Here is a 17,342-nt window from a genome sequence, read left to right on the forward strand (position 1 = left end):
TGAAGTGCCAACATTTTAAGAGGGGACAAAATCACAGCAAAACAAAAACACACACAGGTGGTCTCTCTCTCTTTTTGTTGCACAGGGCTGGGGATTAAACGCAGAGCCTGGTGTACGCTACACAAGTGCTCTACCACTGAGCTACACCCCCAGCCCTTGTGTGGTCTCTTGAAATAACAATGTGTTGTTACTTTTAATACAACCTATTATCTATAAACTCTGCCAATAAATGGATCCATGACTTCTGATAAGCGAAAATTGTATAAAATTGCATAGAACTCTGTGTTTATTTGAATAATTGGCAAAAAATGAGAAAAGTATACTGAAAGAACAGAATTAAGCTCTATTTACATCATCCTTGAGGAAATATCAAACTTTGCAGAGAGAAGAAAGAATCCATACAGAGAAAATCAACTCAAATACTACTTCTGCCTGTCAACTTTTTTTTTTTTGGTACCTGGGATTGAACCCCGGGGGTGCTTAACCATTGAGCCACAACCCCAGCACCAGCACTTCTTGTATTTTATTTAGAGATAGGATCTTACTGAGTTTAACTTAGAGTCTTGCTAAGTAACTGAAGCTGGCTTTGAACACTTGATCCTCCTGCCTCAGCCTCCCTAAGTGCTGGGATTACAGGTGTGTGCCACTGTGCCTGGCCTCTGCCTATCAACATTAACTTCACTAAGCTAGCTCCTGGTCCAACTGCTCATAACATAGCTGGCTTTCTACAGGTAATTCTTGACATTATTTTTCTTCTGTAACAGTTCATTCTACAGTGTTGGTGAGAAACATAGAAAGGAACTTACCTCTGGAGGTAATTGAAGAAGACCTGTCAATAAATTCAGCCTCCCTCTATGGGGCATCCCAATAATGACATCAGTTATCCCACTGAAGGCTGACATTTTCAGCAACTCATGAAAAAAGCCCATCATGCTTTCAGCCCCTTCCCCTCCATATCGCTTCACGGTGGCAAACTTGGTGGCCAAAAAGTGGTCAAATTCCTATAGAACATCACACCAGACATATTAGCTTCTGAGAAATGACCTCTGCTCAGATGAAAGGCAGGGAAGTTTACATGTGTTGCAAAACTACCCCACATTCTCCCAGTGGCTGCAGCAGCACCCCTTTAATACTTATCTCAGGGAGACAGCAATCCAGGACAGTACTGCCAAGGACCCTAGACCTAGTAGGGACTGGTAGAATTAACATACTCCAAGAAGAACCCCCTTAAGTATGTGTGTCCTTCCAGACTAGGGGCCAGGCCTTAGATCTTCATTGCCTCTCCCAGAACATTATCTTCCACAGAGGGCTCTATGACACTATTTAATTGAGGTCATACACTTCTCAACTATCCAAACTACTGGCAAGAGGCTGCTTGTCATCTTTTTTTTTTTTTTTTTTTTTTTTTTAGTTATCGGCAGACACAACATCTTTGTTTTTGTTTGTATGTGGTGTTGAGGATCGAACCCGGGCCGCACACATGCCAGGCGAACGCGCTACTACTTGAGCCACATCCCCAGCCCTGCTTGTCATTTTAACATGCCTTAGCTCTGTCATGGTCACAGCAGAAATTTGATCCCATACATTTATATCAAGAACCTCTTCCAGGGCTGGGGTTGTAGCTCAGCGGTAAGAGCATTCACCTAGCAAGTGAGAGGCCCTGGGTTCAATCCTCAGCACCACATAAAAATAAGTAAATAAAATAAAGGCACTGTGTCCAACTACACCTAAAAAATAAATATTAAAAAAAAAAAGAACCTCTTCCATACATAGTCTTTTGATCACTTCAGGAAAAAAAAAGAAAAGTAAAATCTTAAGTCTTTTGTCATCTTTTATGGTGTAAGTAGACAAATAGATAAAAGTACTTTGAAGAAAAACAACAGCTCAAATGTCTGGAGGTCTACTTCTTTTTCTACTTAGAATAAAAGTGGTGTGTGTTATATCGTCCCTTGGGTTGAACCAATGGGAGGCAACTATGGATGAGTTCAGAGAGTTCATGCTTTAAATTCCTCTCTTCCGTAGTTATCTATCTTGTTAGGAAATGAGCTGACCTTTTCCATTGATATTATCTGCTTCTTTTATACCTGAGACTCTAGCATTAATTTTGACAAATGTTTTCGCTCTTCTGTGGTAAATGTTTCCTTCTTCAGCTCCTCGAACCGCCTGGCAAACCAGTCTTTCTCCTCCTGGCTCTGAAGTTGGGCGGTTTCAATAGAAATTGGCCCACAGTAGATTTCGTTGAGATAGGCTAATACTTCCTCAAGAGAGGCCTTTTCCTTCCCCATGTTCAATAGTCCTAGGAAATAGAATCAGAAGGGTCATTTCAAAGAACACTCAACCATGCAGTAAATTAGTGCTGGAACATACTTATTTCAATTCAGAGCACTTCATATTAATAACTTGAGTCATTATCAATGCTTCTTTTTTTCTTTTTCCTTTCTTTCTTTCTTCCTTCTTTTCTCCCTCCCTTCCTTCTTTCCTTCCTTCCTTCCTGTCCTTTTTTTTCTTTGTGGCGCTGCATTATTGATTCCACGGCCTCATACATGCTAGGTAAGTCCTCTTACCACCAAGCTGCATCTCTATTTCTACTTAAATTTTTCTAAAGGCAAAATTCAGGGAGAAAACAACAACAAAACAACAATTTTTCTTCATAAGAATAAAACCATGCTACTTTTTGCCAAATTTTGATTCAATAGCAATTTCAAATTAAAATTTAAAATCTGTGGTCCTGGAAGTAGCTCAGTGATAAAGCTCTTGCCTAGCATGTATAAGGCCCTGGGGTCAATCCCCAGAATACTACTACTGCTACTACTACTAATAATAATAATAATAAACTTGAAACCTACTTTACATCTGCTTTATAGCTACAAATCGTATGTCCCGTCTTTTTCTGAAATATCTAATAAAACATTCATCTTATTAATGTCTATAAAGCAATACCTATTACTGAGTAAATGGTCTTGATGTGAAGTAAAGCACCAATTAATATTAACAGGAAAGCAATGTTTTAAGGTAAAAGGAAATTGATGTGGGGGCTGGGATTGTGGCTCAGCGGTAGAGCGCTCGTCTAGCACATGCGAGGCCCTGGGTTCGATCCTCAGCACCACATAAAAATAAATAAAATAAAATAAAGGTATTGTTTCCAACTACTTCCAAAAAAAAAAAAAAAGTTTATTTTTTTTATTTTTATTTTTTTAAAAGGAAACTGTTGTGATATCCCTGAATGTCAGTCAAAGAAAAGGGAAATTTGCACATGGCATTAGCTCATCACCATATCAGTTATCAGTTACTTGCTTAATCTTGCAAAAAAGGTTTAATAAACCAGTATTTATTTTATGTTGTTAATGGTTTCTTAGAATAAACTTTAAATGTTTGATATTGATTATTTAACCTATAAAAATTACTTTGATGAGGCTGGGGCAGGAGAATAGAGTTCAAAGCCAGCCTCAGCAAAAGCAAGGCACTAAGCAACTTAGTGAGATCCTGTCTTTAAATAAAATACAAAACAGGGCTGGGGATGCGGCTCCGAGGTAGAGTGCCACAGAGTTCAATCCCTGGTACCAAAAAAAAAAAAAAAAAAAATGCTTTGATGATGCATAACTTCTCTTTGCTTCACATTTTAGTTCATAAAACGGGGATAATCAAGGTACTTCAGGGGGTAGTTGTGATGATGAAATGAGGTAAAAACCCCAAAGTCCATGAAAGGATGAAAGAATACACAAAATGTGTTACAGCTGCACAATGGAATGTTAGTCAGCCAATCAAAGAATGAAAGTATTGATTACAACATGATTAACTTTGAAAACATATGAAAAGCAAAAGAAGCCACACAGTTTACAATTTCATTTATATGAAACATAGATCTAAGGGGCTGGGGTTATGGCTCAGCGGTAGAGCACTTGCCTACCATGTGGGAGGCCCTGGGTTCAATCCTCAGCACCACATAAAAATAAATAAATAAAGCTATAAAAAAATGTAGATCTAAGACACAGAAAGTAGATTAATGGTAGCCAGGGATTGGGGAGATGGCAGAATAGAGAGTGATTCTTTAACGGGCACTGAGTTTCCTTTTGGATAATGTAAATGTTCTGGAAATAGATTGTTGGCTACACATTATTAACTTTAAAAAATAAAATGTGGTGGGCTGGAGTTGTGGCTCAGCGGTAGAGCGCTCGTCTAGCACGTGTGAGGCCCTGGGTTCAATCCTCAGCACCACATGAAAATAAAATAAAAGTGTTGAGTCCAACTACAACTAAAATAAAATATTATAAATAAATAAAATGTGGGCTGGGGATGTAGTTCAGTGGTTCAGAGTTTGCCTGAAAAGCATGAGGCCCAGGGTTCCATCCCCAGCACCACAAAAATATTTTAGAAAATAACATGAGAGAGATGGCTGGGGTTGTGGCTCAGTGGTACAGCATTTGCCTCACATGCATGAGGCACTGGGTTCGATCTTCAGCACCACATAAAAATAAATATATAAAATAAAGATATTGTGTCCACCTACAACTAAAAAAAAAAAAAATTGAAGAAAAAAGAAAGAAAGAAAATAACATGAGAGAAAACCCCAAATCATGATTGTATTCCAGACCCCTCCCCAACCTTTTTAAGTTCCCTGGTTAGGAAAGAAAACAGGGTGAAAGGGTACAGACTTTAGAATGGAAGCAGACCTGCGTTTTCTTTCCTTTTCTAAATGCAAGTCCTTCTAAATTTAAAAAAATTCCTTCAGGCCACACTCACTTCAATGTCAGTACTCTTACATATACATATCATCCTCTGCCACTTGGCAGTTACAAATTACTTAAATTCCCTGAGTCTGTTTCCCCATTTGTGCAATGAAGATATCAATAACTACTTTTAGAAGTGGTTGTAAAAATGAATTGACAAAAATATCTATCTAAAGTATCTGGTATTTAAACAAGAGTTTGATGTTTTTGAACATCGAGGAAAGAAGCCCCTCAGAAGACCACTCTAGGGTATCAAGACTGATCCTCCCAGAGAACTGAAGATGCCTCCTTCTCTCCTCACTAGGTGGAAGCCTCAGCTTCATTGGGTGCACAGGTTCTTTAAGAAAAGAGCAAGGAGCTACACTTCTAGTGGGTAGCTCTCCTTTCCCTCCACAGGGATCATCTTACCTGCAGTATTGAAGGGCCCTTGCAGGGTCTGCACCAGGGCTTGGATTTCAGGCACAGTGTCCAGCAGGGCTTGTCCAGTGAAGAGGGGGTTGATTTTGGCAGCTTTATGACCATGCTCACAATATACTGCCACCAACCTGGCAAGGCCGTGATCAACTAAATCAGGGGAGAACAAAACAAACCAGTGAGATGCCCACAAACTACAAAAAAAAAAAAAAAAAAGTCTTTCAAAGATTATGTTGAAGTTTTAGACAATTTTTAAAATTTTTAGTTATCAATGGATGAAATTTTTTTTTAATTTTTTAATGTGGTGCTGAGAATTGAACCCAGTTCCTCACATGTACTAGGCAAGTGCTCTACCACTGAGCTATAGCTCCAGTTCCAGCCTTAGACATTTTTGACACTGCTCCTACCCACCACATCTGCCATCATCTTTCAAGATTAAAGATTATTAGAATCCAGGCAAACATGCTTATTTCCTTGTTTATCTCAGGATAGACTGGGGAGGGGGGTGAGGTGGTGGTGGTGGTGGTGGTAATAGAACTCCGAAAACACATTTGTGAAAACAATTATACATATACATAATTATTAGAAAGGAACACACCAAATTAAAAACAAATATTAAAATGCTGAGATTACAGAGAGTCCTCTTTGTCTCCTAGTTGTTCGAGATATTTTTAGACCTTATTTTTTTTAATATTTATTTTTTAGTTTTAGGTAGACACAATATCTTTATTTTATTTTTATGTGGTGCTGAGAATCGAACCCAGTGCCTCACGCATGTTAAGCGAGCATGCTACCACTTGAGCCACATCCCCAGCCCTAGACCTTATTTTTTACATTAAAAAACTACAGATAGGTCAAACTATAAAATAGTTCCTTATTTCCTTTTTTTCACTTTTCCTTTTTTTTTTTTTTTTTTAGACAGGATCTCACTAAATTGCCCAGGTTGGCCTCAATTGTGATCCTCCTGCTTCCATCTCCTGAGTAGTTGGAATTACAAGACTTCACCCCCATGGCTGGCTACATTTTCTTATTTCTTTAAGATCCCAGGTACATGGTTATTTTATAAAACTGTAGATTAGGAAAAGACCTAAATTATCTTGTCACTCACATATGGGGAAAAAAAAAACCCTTTCATAAAGCAGTAGATTAGTGATTGGCCTTTTCCTAAATGGGGGTCATCTTTCAATGAATTAAACTCTGAGACTATTTTAAATTGAGGACAAAAGCCATTTTTCTTTCTTTTTCTACATGTAAGTCTTTCGTGTCCACATTGAATCTTCGGTTGAAGTATTCTTACCTACACAGAACACAAACCCCTAAAGATCAACAGATCAATGGAAGGCATACTTTTTTTTTTTTAATATTTTATTTTATTTTCGGACCCCCCTCCAATTGCTACCATCTTTCAAAATTTCAAATGTCTATTTTATGAGTAAGTACTGACATGGAATGATTTAGAACCACTTATGCCCTTGAGTTTGGTTTCTATATACTGTCAAAATGTACCTCTTCGCTTATCACAGGTGTAGTGAGTGACGAAAGAACAGGGATGTATTGAATATGTATAGGAGATGCTCACATCTATATGCAGTTATGTGGATCTATATTATGTCAACATTCCCAGAGTTAGCTCTGAATGACTCCCTTCCTGAATCTTAGTTGTTCAACAAGTCCTTCAGTTGGAGGAGATATCCTTATATTTTTCAAATAAGTCCATCTCTATTTAAGATAGCCAGAGTTAGTTTGTGAACAAAGTGAATTTAGCTGATTAATTTTTTTTAATTATGGTAATATCATCTATCTATATCAGTTTTTTTTTTTCTCTGCTTTAAGCAAACGTGGTGTTAGGAGACACTGAATACTATTCTGTTTCGAGGAAGCAAAATACTTATATTAGCCAGCATGAAGCAGTTCAAACTCAAGGTAGCCAGTCACGGAGGCTACCTGTAATCCCAGCTAGTCAGGATGCCAAGGTAGGAGGATCAAAGTTCCAGGCCACCCTGGATAACTTAGTGAGACCCTCTCTCAAACTAAAAATTTAAAGAAAGAACCGGGGATAGATCTCAGTAACAGAGGGCTTGTCTACCAAGCATGAGGCCCTGGGTTCAATCCCCAGTACCAATAAATAAATAAATAAGTCGATGTACCTCTTTTTCAACATCTGCTCATAAACAGCTGCCCCAAAACAATCTAGACCATATCTACAGTTCCATTTCACTTAAGGCAGAATATGCTTAAAGCAGGTGGAAGTTGAACATCCATAAACACTTTAAAGACTTCCAAGAATGGTAATTTGGTAAATGGAGACTTGTAGAACTCTATTATGGCTGCCTCCAACTTCACCTCAGGAATCACATTAAAAGCCAAACAACTTTGTACCAGAACACTATATTCTGAAAAGTAAACCCAGACCAGTTTATATAACACCTTCCAGTCCCACCTCAAAAACAACAGCCTTACAAAGTAAATTTATTTCACCAGATATTTTTCTTACAAAACAAAGAAACTTGAAGTAAAAAGTTTGCTCTGGTTCCTTCAGCTTTATTTTTTCTAATCCTTTCTTAAATAATCTGTAAGATAGATAAGTAAGGGTCATAAATTTTTAATAAATTATAGAAACCATTTAATAAGTACTTATTTTGTGAGTGAGTGTGTGTGTGTGTGTGTGTGTGTGTGTGTGTGTGTGGTGCATGTGTTTGGTACTGGGAATTAAATCCAGGGGGTACTCTAAACACTTAGTGACATTCCCAGACCATTTTTTAATTTTTTAAATTTTGAGACAGTCTTCTTATTGCCCAGGCTGGCCTTGAACTTGTGATCCTCCTGCTCAGCCTCCCAGGTTTCTGGGATTGTAGATGGACAGCCGCCACCCCTAGCTGAATACTAACTTTTCCTATACACTTGGCTGGATTTTTTTTTTTATACACATTATTTTACCTAATCCTTGTAATGACTCTGAAATAGGTGACTTTATCCTCATAAGGGTAAACAGAGGCCCAAAGAGGCTAAGTGACTTGCAAAAAGTGACACAGGTTATAAAGAAGCTGGAATTTGAACTCTAATGTGTTTGACTTCAATCCAGTGTTTCATCGATCAAAATACAATAAAAGTTTAAAAGGAAAGTCCTGATGCTATAGTTAAAAGAATGAGAGAAAGAGATGTCATTAAGACTTTTTTAAAGTATAAGGGCTAACATCTTTAGATTTTCTCAGTCTGTATTTATGTTCTTAAATTTTCCTTATTTTTAAAAATTTAGATTTTCTTCAAACTTTCTCCTATGACTCCAGTAAAGGTTCCTGCTATTTCCAACATGGAACATCCCTACAACCTCACTTCAACTATCAATGCTCAAAGCCAGTAATCACTAAGTAGTTTGGAATCTGATGGCCTCCATCTCCTGATGGTCTATAAATTCTGCCATTTTAAAAAATAATGGAAAAATAAAAAATAAAGATGTTGTGTCCACCAAAAACTTACAAAAAAAAAAAAAAAAAAAAAAAGGGGCTGGGAATGTAGCTCAAGCGATAGCGCCCTCGCCTGGCATGCGCGGGGCGCTGGGTTCCATCCTCAGCACCACATAAAAATAAAAAATAAAGATGTTGTGTCCACTGAAAACTAACAAATAAATATTAAAAAAATAAATAAATAATGGAGGTGCCAAATTCACTTTGATGAAATCTGTACCAATGAATCACCACCCCAAACCCACCTCTAGTTTAAGTTCAATTTTTGATAAATAAATTCAAGTTTAATGCACAAGACTCTGGGTTCAATCCCACCACCAAAATTTTAAAGACCAAATAAATAGTTCAGGTTTACTTGGAAACTTGAATTTTTTAAAGGCTGAAGTACAAGCTGTTACTAACAGCAAGCTACAAAAACACTCGTCATGGTTCAAACTTTAACTACTGAAACCACTGCCGTCCAAAAGTTAACTAAAAGCAAACTCAGTATTTTTAAAAGGAAAAGGGAAATCTTAGTGAATAATGTGGTCATCCTAGATAGGCACTGATGTTAGCCAAGATAAACATGAAGAAAGAAGACCGATGAAGTGCAAAGAAAACTAGGGAAACTCCCTAAGCTTGGCTGTCCTCCTCCTACTTCACTGTGTCAGTTTTGATGTGTCCATGTCCAGTAGGGTTTGTCCTTTAATTTCCTTTGCCCATACCAAAATAACTACATACAAGACCCATCACGCTAACTCCAACCACTCCTTTCAACCAAGATGGTACCTTTCCTGAAAATTCGTGGGCATTGTAAAAAATAGGACAGCCACTCAAATGGTGTCCTTGGCCCCATCACCCTCCACCTCCTCTTTTTTTGGACTGGAGTTTGACCCCAGCAGTGCTTTATCACTGAGCTACAACCACAGCCCTTTCTATTTTTTATTTAGAGACAGGATCTCCCTGAGTTGATAGGCTGGCCTCAAACTTGCTATCCTCCTGTCTCAGCCTCTGAGTCCCTGGGATTATAGGCATATGCCACCCCCCTACCCATTCTCCACCCCAGTGATCAGTCTCCTATCCCAATTAAAAGAATTAAGCAAAAACACATAGTTATACAGACTTTAAGAGAAAAATCCATCAGCAAAGAGCATAATAATAATGTATCACCCAGTATATAAAGAACTTCCATCCTATTATGGTTATACATAGAAAATTCAAATGTACTAAATGTCACAAATTAATTGCATATATAGAAACCCATTTATATTTCTTTATTATTATTATTATTATTTAGTTGTTGATAAACCTTTATTTATTTATATGTGGTGCTGAAAATCAAACCAGTGCCTCACACGTGCTAGGCAAGTTCGCTACTGCTGAGCCCCACCCCCAGCCCCACTTCTATTTCTTAGTAAGAAATATGAGGTCAAGATGGAGCTACTTAATCAGCAAGCAGAGATGGAGGGAAATTCAGTTCCGCTAAAAGAGGAAAGGGATTCTGTGGTCTCGGGAATTACAATGCAGAGCATGGCAATATTAAAAAACATGGGACTTAGGAGAGATCTTTCTCAGGCTGAGAGTGCAGCATGGTAGATCACTTGCCTGGCATGTACAAGGTCACGAGTTTAATCTCCAACATGGGAAAACATTTCAAGTAAAAACAGAAGATGTGGTTCTGGTGAGGCTTTCTTAAGTAGACTCAACCCTTCTTCAGCTATAGTACCTTCTAGAAGCAACTTCTCCTTATAGAAAAATAAAGGGTGCTGCCTTAACACCCTACAGCCTAGTATTCAGATGGTTACAAGGTAAAATTTAGAGTGCACCATTGAATTTAGGGCACAGAAGTAAAAAATAAACGACTAGACATTTTAGGCTTAATAACTGTCTAGAGGAGGTCTTTGACTGTGGCACCTGGCTCATGGAAAGAAAGACTGCAGATTTTGTAAGTTTATAAAAAAAACTGTACTGCCAAGAAATCCCAACTCTGACCCAAACACACACACACACACACACACACACACACACCTGCAATTGATGACCCTCTAAGGTAACTCTCAAGCTCCCAATTTTATCAAAAACAAAGTAGGCTATGGAAGGATGGGGCAGCTCTGAAGGAGTGCATAGTCTCCAGAGCCTACATCAGTTTTAAGCACAGAAGATAACAAGGAGAAGCCCATGAGACAAAGCCACGGAATGAACAAAACCAAATAGACTAGTGAACTTAATACATAACCACATGAAGCAGCTCTTATCATTTGCCTGCCCCAATAGGAATTGGTAACTGGCTTGAACCAGTGACTGCAGTAGATTCCTCATTCTCTTTTAATATGTCTAAGAAGGTTTTTTGTTTTTTTTTGGGGGGGGAGGATAATAAATGTGTATCTATGGAGTAGGTGGTAGTTCATAAAATTCCAGACTCTGTGGAGCCACAGTCATCCCTGACACAGAAAAGACTACACATTCTCCAAAGATAATGACTTTGAGCATGATTAAGAGGAGAAAAGATGGGCTGGGGATGTGGCTCAAGCGGTAGCGCGCTTGCCTGGCATGCGTGCGGCCCGGGTTCGATCCTCAGCACCACATACAAACAATGATGTTGTGTCCGCCGAAAACTAAAAAATAAAAAAAATAATTAAAAAAAAAAAAAAGAGGAGAAAAGAGGTCTGGGATTGTGGTTCAGTATTAGAGCATGAGGCACTGGGTTTCCTAGCACGCGTGAGGCAAATGTACTAAATGAATTGCATATATAGAAGCCCATTCCTATTTCTTCTTTTTTTTTAGTTATTGAAATAAAGATATTGTGTCCACCTACAACTAAAAAATAAATATTAAAAAAAGAGGAGAAAGGAAATGAACATGTGCATATACAGAAAGAAAAGCTTAGAATATTTCAGTGGCTAGAGGTGTGGTGGCCATTCCTAGCAGTTTTTCAATCTATTTTCTTCTTCATTCAGGGTAATTCTTGCCTGGTATATGGCTGCTCTGAATAAAGCCCTGCTTCACAATGTTCTTTGCAGACATGTGTAGATAGCAACTAAGTTCTGGTCAATGGGGTGTTATTGAAGTCATATAAGCAACTCTCCTCTCCCCTTTCTCCCTCACAGCCTACTAGGGAATGATAATCTACAAAAAGAATGCTGACAAAATAACTTTCTGAAACAGAAAGAATTAAGACTGTCATAGGGCTGGGGATGTGGCTCAAGCGGTAGCGTGCTCGCATGGCATGCGTGAGGCCCAGGTTCGATCCTCAGCACCACATACAAAGATGTTGTGTCCGCTGAAAACCAAAAAATAAATATTAAAAAATTCTCTCTCTCACTCTCTTTAAAAAAAAAAAAAAAGACTGTCATAGACCTATATGCAATGGTTAGTTTTGAAAAGTTATTCCATTTTTTAAAGTTTTATTCTAAGTATTTTTAAAAAATAAAGAAAATGAAAATAAAGTTATTACCCTTAGCAAAACAGTCTTTAAGCCAAATCCTGTAACTGTACCACAAACAATTGTTTCCAGGATTGATTTTAGTCTTCCCTCTCAGTACAACACATCATGATACCCCTAACCTGCAGTTCTAATTCAGTACTGGACTTTCAGATTTCACCAAGCATGTCACAAGAGGGCCAGTTCTCTACTAGTGAGGGAATGGGAAGCAATTTGGTGATAATGGACGAGGAAGGGGGTTATGCATAAAATCAATATTTTTCAAACCACACCAGCCCAAAGCTCCCCAGATGATTCTGATAGTCTTCCAACTGAGAACAACTGGATTAGGTTTCTACAAGGAAAGCTTAATTCTCAGCTGCCAAGTTCTTTATAGAAATGAAATAGAAATTGCTGTCATGAAGAAATATCCTCAAAGGAGATCACAATAGCTGTGCGTGACACACACTAACATGACTTCAAATGAAAAAGGTATTGTCAAACTTATCTTGCATATCCATCCCCATAACTAGAACTGTGTTGGCTAAGGATGGCCATAGATCTCCTGCTAGAGAATCATGTAATGTACGTGATAAAAATATAAATTCCTGGGCTCAGAATGTAGTTCAGTGGTAGAATACTTGCCTAGCAAGTCCGAGGCTCTCAGTTCAACACCCAGCACCACAAAAAGTAAGAACAACAAAAAAATCATATTCTTGGAACTTACTTCAGATCACTGAACTAGAAACTGTGGGAGAAGGAAGGAGTGAAGGCTGAAAACTGGCATTTTAAACATTTAAGTCATTTTGAATGCACATTTAAGTTTGAGAACAATTAATATAAAATTATAGGGGGTTAAAGGTGCAGCTGGGGTCCTGGGTTCAATTGCTAACATTGCCAAAAAAAGAAAAAGAGCAAAAATTCTAGACACTCAATTTGCAAAGTGAAATAAAATACCTATCATCTTATCTAAATGAAGAGATTAACAATCTAGGGCTAGGGTTGTAGCTCAGTGGTTGACTGCTTGCCTTGCATGTGGGAGGCACTGGGTTTGATTCTTAGCACCACATAAAAAAAATAAATAAAACAAAGCTAGAAAGCTCAATTGACATTAAAAACAAACAAGCAAACAAAAACAATCTAGCCAGGCACAGTCCCTGCAATCACAGCTACTGGAGAGGCTGAGGCAGGAGGACTCCAAGTCCAGTCTCCATAATTTAGCAAAACACTGTCTTTAAATAAAAAGGGCTAGGAATGTGTAGCTCAGTGGTAAAGTGCTCCTGGATTCAATTTCCAGTACCCACCCTCCCCAACACCACACACATACAAAAAAGATTAACAATCTTGTTGACCAAAATGCCTTCCCTAAAGAAATCCCGCAAATTGGTCAACAAGATTACACTTAAGAATTGCACTTAAGAATTGAAGTTTATTTTAAGTGCCCCCTAAGGTGAAAATAAGGTGAAGAGCAATATACTTAAGTTTCAGTGTGTGATGTAAGATACAAAGGTCAGGTACTTAGAAGATAAAAAAGATCTTAAACATCAATCTTACATTTGGATAAAAAATGCCAAATGTTTCCTCAAATAATCCATTTGTATTCATCTACTCTGAGGTTGAATACAGATAGAATAACTTTAAAGCATAAACCAAATGCTCAAAATTAGTCTCTTGCATGTAAGCAAGGAACAGAGATTCCAAAAACTGATATTCACATCTACTAATCCATTAAAACCACTAATGAGGGCTAGGAATGTGACTCAGTGGTAGAGCGCTAGCCTCACATGCAAGAAGCCCTGGTTCTATCCCCAGCACCACCACCCCTTCCCACCTTACCCCACCCCGCAAAAAGAAAGAAAAACAATAACAAAATCAACGACATGGTTCTAAATTCAGCAGAGTTTTGAGCTCTGAAATTAAAGTAAAAGTCCAGTTAGATTGGCGACAAATAATAAGTACTGCTGTCATCTAAAACCACTAATGAATTGCCTTATCCCAAGTAGCATAGACATGTACCCGGCACATCCTCAAATGTACCTTATCTTTGGAGAATGCCCTGGAAAAGAATCCTTGGGTCAACTCCAGAGTTGGGGCATATTACAAAGTTTCTTTTCCCACAGACCCGCCTACACAATGAGCTATATTCTCACTTGTTGATGATTCAGGGATGGAGAGGATAAGCCCTCCCTAAACCAGGTGGAACCAACACTGAGACGCTGACTTTAAGGACCCCCAGCTACAGAGGCTAAACGGGGTGGGGGGTGGGGTGATCCCAATACTGACAACACCCATGCCCGCTTCCTCCTGGGCTGCACATGGGCCGACAGCCGGTTCCCTGGTCCTCGAAACACCTTCAAATACACCCCGCCTCAATTCAGGCTGGGAGGCCCCTAGTGTCCCCAGTCCGGGCCCCATCCTCGACCTGCCGGGCGTGCCTGGTTGTCACTGGGCGCCTGGCTCACGGTTTTCCTGGGCCAATAGCCATAGACACCCCTCTCCGTCTGGTAGCCGCGCAGGATGAAGACTGGGCGAGTCCGGCTGAGGATCCTTCTTGCTCTTGCCACAGTGATCGAAGCCATGAGTCCTCCACTCTCAGAAACGGCGTTGGGAGGACACCGGGCAATAGCAGTCCAGTAGAGACAGTGGGTGGATCCGAGGCTAGGGTAGTCCCGGAGCAAGCCACGCGAAAGACTGGAGCCCCGCCCCCAGGACACCGCCCCCACGCCTCATTGGCCAGGGGGCTGGCCCTTCTGAGCCAATCCGGGGCAGCGGCATTAACTGCGCAGCCACGCCCCGAATCGGGGCGGAACTTCGGGGCGATCCCGTGGTGAAGGCCGCCAGGGTTTAGGATCAGGGCGGGGGAAGTATCCTGCAGAGCTTTACTGACTCGCAGTACAAAACTTGAGGAATCCAAACAACCTGCAGTCTCCCTCAGTAAGCATTCACCCATCACCCCTCTGCTGGAAGCCTCAGAACAGACAGTATGGATTCTCTTACAGAAAGTTCTAAACAAGAATGCAAAATGTAAAGGACTTGAGGAACAGGAAGAACAAATATACCCATTCCCACCCCCCACCTCTGCCAGGTGTTATTTTGACTTGTTTACAGACTCCCACAACTAGGAACATGGAAGAAGAAAAAATAGGGAAGAGGGAGCCTGTAAGGAAAAGAACAGGAGTTAAAAATAAATAAATAAATAAATAAATAAATAAAAATTGAACGACCAGAGTAGTGTAAAAATATTTGAGGTATTTAAGATTTACATTTGGTCTGTCTCTGAGTTTATCAAGATTTTATCTGACTCACCTTTAACTTTGCCAGTTAAAGCAAAGTTAACTGGGGTAGGGAAGCATTCTTCCCCGCTCAGCAACCAGTCAGTCATGTAACTACACTTCACACTCCTTAGAACACTATCCCTACAAACTCTTCCTCACTTATTCATAACAATATTTCTATGAAGTGCTCTGCTAGATTATAAAAATCAATAAGGTACAGTGCTGTGTTCCCAGTCTAACTGCAAAATAAACTCAATGCACACTGTGATAAATGTTATGATGTGGGCAGACACAGAAGAAGGACATCCAGCATAAGCGGGTGGAAGGGACACTAGACAGGATGAGGGACGAGGAGCTAGGTAAATGTGCAAAGGGCAATTAATGAAGGGCATCCAAATGAAGCCAGAATTAGACAGGCAGTCGGTATACATGGGTAAATTGAGTCAGGTCAGATCAAGGAGGCCAATTTGTGTGACTGTTAAATTGGAGACTGCCTCCAGAGGGAATGAAATGTTAATTCTTCCTTCAGAGCCCTTCCTCCACCCTAATCAAGAACCTGTTCCTGCTCCAACCTGTTGCTAAGGTAACCCGTCCCAGGAATTGCCCCTCCCTACAGGGAGTTATAAAGTTGTTAATTAATGTGTCCAGGGCTGATTCATCCAGCCCTTCCCCCTTCCATCTGCTTCTTACCTTTTGGCCATCCCACTTAGCACCACCTGGGCCTAGTCACTTAAGCAGGAAGGAGAGAGACAAAGGGAAGAAATCAGGAGAACAAAGGAAGCCTAGTACATATAAAAAAAGGCAGAATGCTTCCATTCTTGAGGTACAAGGATATCAGCTATGGCCCCCTTCTCTCTCCCAGGAGGAGTCTATGTTACCCCTTTTTAAATAAACCCTGCTTTATATGCTTGCCTCAGCGTGCTTCTCTAATGTAAAGAAGCAGGACTCCTCATTGATAACCAGTGGTATCACAAGAACACATAAGTCTGAGACTGGCAGTTTCATTTCACATTCCATTTCATTTGCTTGCTCCATTAGATGAAGATGGATTTTGGGCTTAGGCTACAGAAAAAAATGTGAAGATTTCAAAATCCAATAGTCTTTTCCTTTCATTTGCCAGGTCTGAAGTCAGGATCTTGTATTAGTGTGATTATATATAGACAGCTCTATGTATCTATATTGATACATAGAACTAAATTTCAGTGCTGTGTAGTTGAACAAGCACTCCCTTGAGTATCAGTCTATTAGGTCCTAATGTCATCTTTCCCACTGATTGGCCATATTTCTTTGGAAGGGCACACTTCTGTTTTCCTAGTGATCTATGTCTACTTAAACATGTCTTCTTAACATTTAAAACTTAAAACTTCCTTGAAGTTTTAAATGCTTTTGATTCTAAAAACATTTTTTAAAAATTTTAGTTGTCAATGGATTTTTATTTTATTTATTTATATGTAGTGTGAGAATTGAACTCAGTGCCTCACACATGTTGAAAAACCAGCCTCTACCTCAGAGCAAAGCCTGTCCAAGGAAGGGACATGACCTTTGTCCATGGAAAGACCCACAGAGCACTCCTAGGCACATTCCCACCCTGCTAAGTTGTTTATCTACAAATAACAGGAGAGATCTGCTGCACCAGGTGTCCCTGACTTAGTCAGGCTAGGTGGGGATCCATAGCAACCCCCTAGCAGCCACCAATCAGCATGAGACAGGAAAATACCTGGGATGCCAGATGACCCTCCCAGTAGTTTATGGTGGTTGATAACATGTTGGGAAACCATGTAGTTCAGCACGAACACCCCTCTTGGCTTAAACCAATCACCCCTACCCAACTTGTTCCCACCAGTGAATGTGCTAATCATGTTTTAGAGTTGTTTTATGATTTTCCTGTGGTGTGTGATGATTTGCTAAGAGATGCTATGATGTATGTGAAGTTCCTGCTTTCCCCAAAGAGTGTACAAACTTATTAAAAAATTATAATCTAGAGATAGCAATAGATAAAGTACAATTAAATTTTCCAATTAATTATTTAGGAGTTCTATTATCCTCAACCATGGTCCGTCCA

The 17,342-nt window shown here is 39.5% G+C and overlaps 1 protein-coding gene across 2 annotated transcripts in view; it reads right to left on the reverse strand.

The window, feature by feature from the left end:
- Dhtkd1 (dehydrogenase E1 and transketolase domain containing 1) overlaps positions 1 to 14,673 on the reverse strand; it is a 41,592-nt gene extending 26,919 nt beyond the window's left edge. The window contains exons 1-4 of one of the 2 annotated variants that reach the window (XM_046442321.1): positions 14,428 to 14,673; positions 5,136 to 5,291; positions 2,085 to 2,296; positions 807 to 1,001 (exon numbers count right to left, since the gene is read on the reverse strand). In XM_046442321.1, the coding sequence (XP_046298277.1) occupies positions 807 to 1,001; positions 2,085 to 2,296; positions 5,136 to 5,291; positions 14,428 to 14,584 (720 nt within the window). In that variant the 5' untranslated portion in view covers positions 14,585 to 14,673. The remainder of the gene's footprint in view (positions 1 to 806; positions 1,002 to 2,084; positions 2,297 to 5,135; positions 5,292 to 14,427) is intronic. The other variant, XM_046442322.1, reaches the window with a different exon arrangement.
- Between the last annotated feature and the right edge of the window lie 2,669 nt (positions 14,674 to 17,342).

Source organism: Marmota monax, unplaced genomic scaffold, assembly GCF_021218885.2.
Source record: "Marmota monax isolate L192 unplaced genomic scaffold, Marmota_monax_Labrador192_F-V1.1 WCK01_AAM20220418_F8-fsc00072, whole genome shotgun sequence".
NCBI classification, from domain to species: domain Eukaryota; kingdom Metazoa; phylum Chordata; class Mammalia; order Rodentia; family Sciuridae; genus Marmota; species Marmota monax.